At 47.1% G+C, this 3397-nt stretch overlaps 2 protein-coding genes across 2 annotated transcripts in view; one reads left to right on the top strand and one right to left on the bottom strand.

The window, feature by feature from the left end:
- The window catches only part of ntn1b (netrin 1b), a 69686-nt gene extending 68334 nt beyond the window's left edge, over positions 1-1352 (bottom strand). Inside the window, exons 1-2 of the mRNA XM_014008916.1 lie at positions 1217-1352; positions 39-1092 (exon numbers count right to left, since the gene is read on the bottom strand). Of these exons, the coding sequence (XP_013864370.1) occupies positions 39-1089 (1051 nt within the window). The 5' untranslated portion in view covers positions 1090-1092; positions 1217-1352. The remainder of the gene's footprint in view (positions 1-38; positions 1093-1216) is intronic.
- A 1835-nt stretch (positions 1353-3187) lies between these two features.
- The window catches only part of LOC106517875 (phosphoinositide 3-kinase regulatory subunit 5), an 18727-nt gene continuing 18517 nt past the window's right edge, over positions 3188-3397 (top strand). The window contains exon 1 of the mRNA XM_014008914.1: positions 3188-3272. Coding sequence (XP_013864368.1) covers positions 3261-3272 — 12 coding nt within the window. The 5' untranslated portion in view covers positions 3188-3260. The remainder of the gene's footprint in view (positions 3273-3397) is intronic.

Raw genomic sequence — 3397 nt, 5'->3', positions numbered from 1 at the left:
AAAAAAAAAGAAAATAAAAAATGGAGGCTCGGTCTTACCCACGCACTCGTTGGCCTCGCGGGCCGTGGCCCTCTGCCACGGCCGGTCGTAGTGGAAGGGTTTGCACCTGTCGCACTCCGGGCCCGCCGTGTTGTGTTTACACTCGCACACCAGGCTGCCCTCGCGGTCCTTCACGCACTTGGACGCGTGCCCGTTGCACTTGCACCTCCCTCCCACCTGCAGGTCCGACACGGCGTAGAAGTAGGAGTCCCGCGCGAGCTCCGAGTCGTCCTCGTTCTCGTCCCCGAACGTGTGCAGGCGGCTGAAGACCACCTTGATGTCGGTGGCGGTGACCCAGTCCTGCAGCACCGGCGAGTTGTCGAAGTCGTGCGCGGACGGTCGGCCGTCCARCGTGCTGAAGGCGATGAGGCCGCCGCTCAGCGGGTGCATGTCGGTGTGGGAGTCCGTGCACACGGCCTCCTGCTCGTTCTGCTTCGTGATGCTCGCCTTGTTCTGCCGGTTGTACATCTTCTTGCACTGCGTGGAGTAGAACTGGAACGGMACCCACGACTTGCCGTAGTCCATGGACTTGTAGATGGCCATGGACTCGGGTCTCGGGGAGCAGAACTGCAGACTGACGTAGGTCACCTCGAACTTCTTGCCCAGGGACAGGGTCAGGGTGACGTTCTGCGGGAACTGGACGAAGTTCTCGGACTGCCAGCAGGTCAGGTTGTGCGGGTTGTTCAGGTCCGTCAGGTACGCGGGCGGCCGCGACTTCTTGGGGTCCCCGGCGTCGCACGTGTGGCAGTCGCGGGCGCGCTCCTCGCCCTTYTCGGTCACCACGCAGAAGCGGGCGGCGGGGCTCCCGCAGGTGCTGGACACGCGCACGTCTTTGCCGAACGCTGAGTTGACGAAGTCCGGGATGCACCTGCGCGGGTTCCCGTTCTCGTCGTAGCAGGGGTCCGGAGGGGAGGACTGGGCGGCGAACATGCTCAGCCCGTACCCGCCGAGGGCTCCTGTGGTCAGGGCGGACAGGGTCAGCAGCAGCAGCAGGGTGAACCGGGTCTGCAGAGTCCTGCTCATGGTAATCCGAGCACCGCTGGGACCCATGGGCTGGAAGTGAGGAGGACACGAAAATCAGTTAATTAAAGAAAAAAATAAAAATCGAGGATGGCAGCTGGTGGTGATGATGAGGAGGACTGCATGAGAGGTGCTGAATGTGGCAAATAAAACTCACGAGGCAAAGAAAACTCCACCCAGCATCCAGAACCACCACCTCTAACTGCGCGGCTCCGTGTCAAAACGTTGGTACTCCGAAGAGTTTCAGGCTGTCCTGTTTAAACTGTCTCCCCCTTCCTCCTCCTCCTCCTCCTCCTCCTGTGAGAAACAAGACACAAACAAGATAAATGAATCTGTCCTCACCTCTGCCCACCTCTGGCCCCCTCTCTGCTCTGATGGGACCATGATGTGAGGACAGGCAGCTGAGAGTCTGAGCTGAGGCCGGGGGCGCAGCGCCATCTGCCGGCGGAACATCAGAACCGCACCCAGGCTCCAGTAAAATCTGACCTGTACACTCAAACCTCAAAGAAATCCCTGAAATCACACATTAATCAGCAGCTATCAGATTCTAAAAAATGTCCACATTTTTATCTTTTGATAAACATTCTTGACTATTTTTAATGAATTGTTGTAGCAATGGATATAATTAGTTAAAAATAAACACGATGCTAAAAGTAATAATGCAAAAGTTCAAATTCTTTGAAGATGGTGGCCTTATATAGAGTTAGGTTCACATGGAACACCTTACCGAAAACCATATTGGCGATACATCAAAAGAATGAATTTCAAACAGCTTTAAGAAGGTGTTTAAAGAAAAACAACTACAATGAATGATTTTCCTAATCTTATGTTGTGTTGATTGATTGTGTATGTTTTTCCGTGTATGCGATGCTTATTATTTTGAAGTGTGTGTCCTTTTGCATTGTATATTTTCCTTTTTTAAGTATTTTCCAGGCACATAATTCACTTCTATACCACAGTCAAGTAATTATATTACCTTCAGTTGTATGTGCTGTATATCAAAAGTAATTTTGACTTTGTGTCATAGTCTGTCTAAATGMCTTAAAATTTGCCTCTATCTCTTTAAGAACCTCCTACCATTTCTAATACTCCCACTTCAGCATGTTTTCAAAAATTACTTCAGAGGGTGTTCTGTGGGACGGGAGCTTGGCTCCAGACTGCACTCCAGGGAGGGGCTTTGTACAAATAGGCGGTGCTTTGTACCACTGGTGTTTAGGCAGCTCCACATGGCCACAGGAGAATCAAGGATTTCTCAAGCATGCATGAATGAGTCAAAGCAACACTCAAGGGAAAGACATAACATGATATAAAGCTAAAAAAAAGTTGATTTTGCACAACACCCGCCCTCCACAAATTAACGTTTTATGTAGCATTTAGAACATCTACATAAACAGACAAAGAAAAAAGAATAAAATTAGAAATACACAATCTTGTTTTTCTCTCTATCACAAACTTTTTAATTAAATTTTTCTWAGAGATGCATTTTATCACAATTCAGCAAATTCATTAAAAAAAGAAGACTCACTGAAAATCTAAAAAAAAAAGCAGGAGGATACAGAAAAAAGATATTTAAAGTCGACTCTCTGGCTCTTTCCACAGCAAAATCAAAGGTTACTGAAAACTTTAAATGCAATTTTCTTGGCTTGAAAGTTGGCCAGCTGTCATGAATGCACCTAAATACAGTGACAAAAATAAATCAAAAAAACATAAATATACCTTAAATTTATTTAGAGTCAGATAAAATGTTTATGAGGGCCATATTTGGCCCACAGGCCTTCAGTTTCATCCAAGTTACTTCCAAAGGTTAAAGGTTTTAAGTAGAAAAACAGATCAAACATTTCAACATAAAACGGTAAGTCAGATGTAAAAAAAAAWWTTTTTTTTAAAGGAAGGGGGGATCTGGGAGCACAAACCTTGAGGTTTTATTTAGGAAGTCATTTTATGCAGACCAGTTCTGACTTAGTGTCAGATGATATCTGTCAGAGACTCCTCCTACATCAGCAGCACAATGCAACATGTAAACTCCTGCATAAAGACTCACACACTTCCTGTTTTGTAGCACTTGCTTGCTCAGCGGTGATGTTAGAGGGTCTATTTTAGAAAAGGACCAGTGCAGGAGGAGGATGTGGTCTCCAGTTTGTTTCCCTCAGCTGGCCTGTCTCAGGTTCTGATAGATCCTGAACAATCTGGGTCACTGATTGATGCTGTTAGCGGTAAGAGTTCATTTATTACACAATATCAATCTCTTTAAATTTTTGACAGTGCAACATCTTGTGTGTGTGTGTGTGTGTGTGTGTGTGTGTGTGTGTGTGTGTGTGTGTGTGTGTGTGTGTGTGTG

This window comes from Austrofundulus limnaeus, unplaced genomic scaffold (genome assembly GCF_001266775.1).
Source record: "Austrofundulus limnaeus strain Quisiro unplaced genomic scaffold, Austrofundulus_limnaeus-1.0 Scaffold53, whole genome shotgun sequence".
Classification (NCBI taxonomy): domain Eukaryota; kingdom Metazoa; phylum Chordata; class Actinopteri; order Cyprinodontiformes; family Rivulidae; genus Austrofundulus; species Austrofundulus limnaeus.
This window is presented reverse-complemented; position numbering and strand designations above follow the sequence as displayed.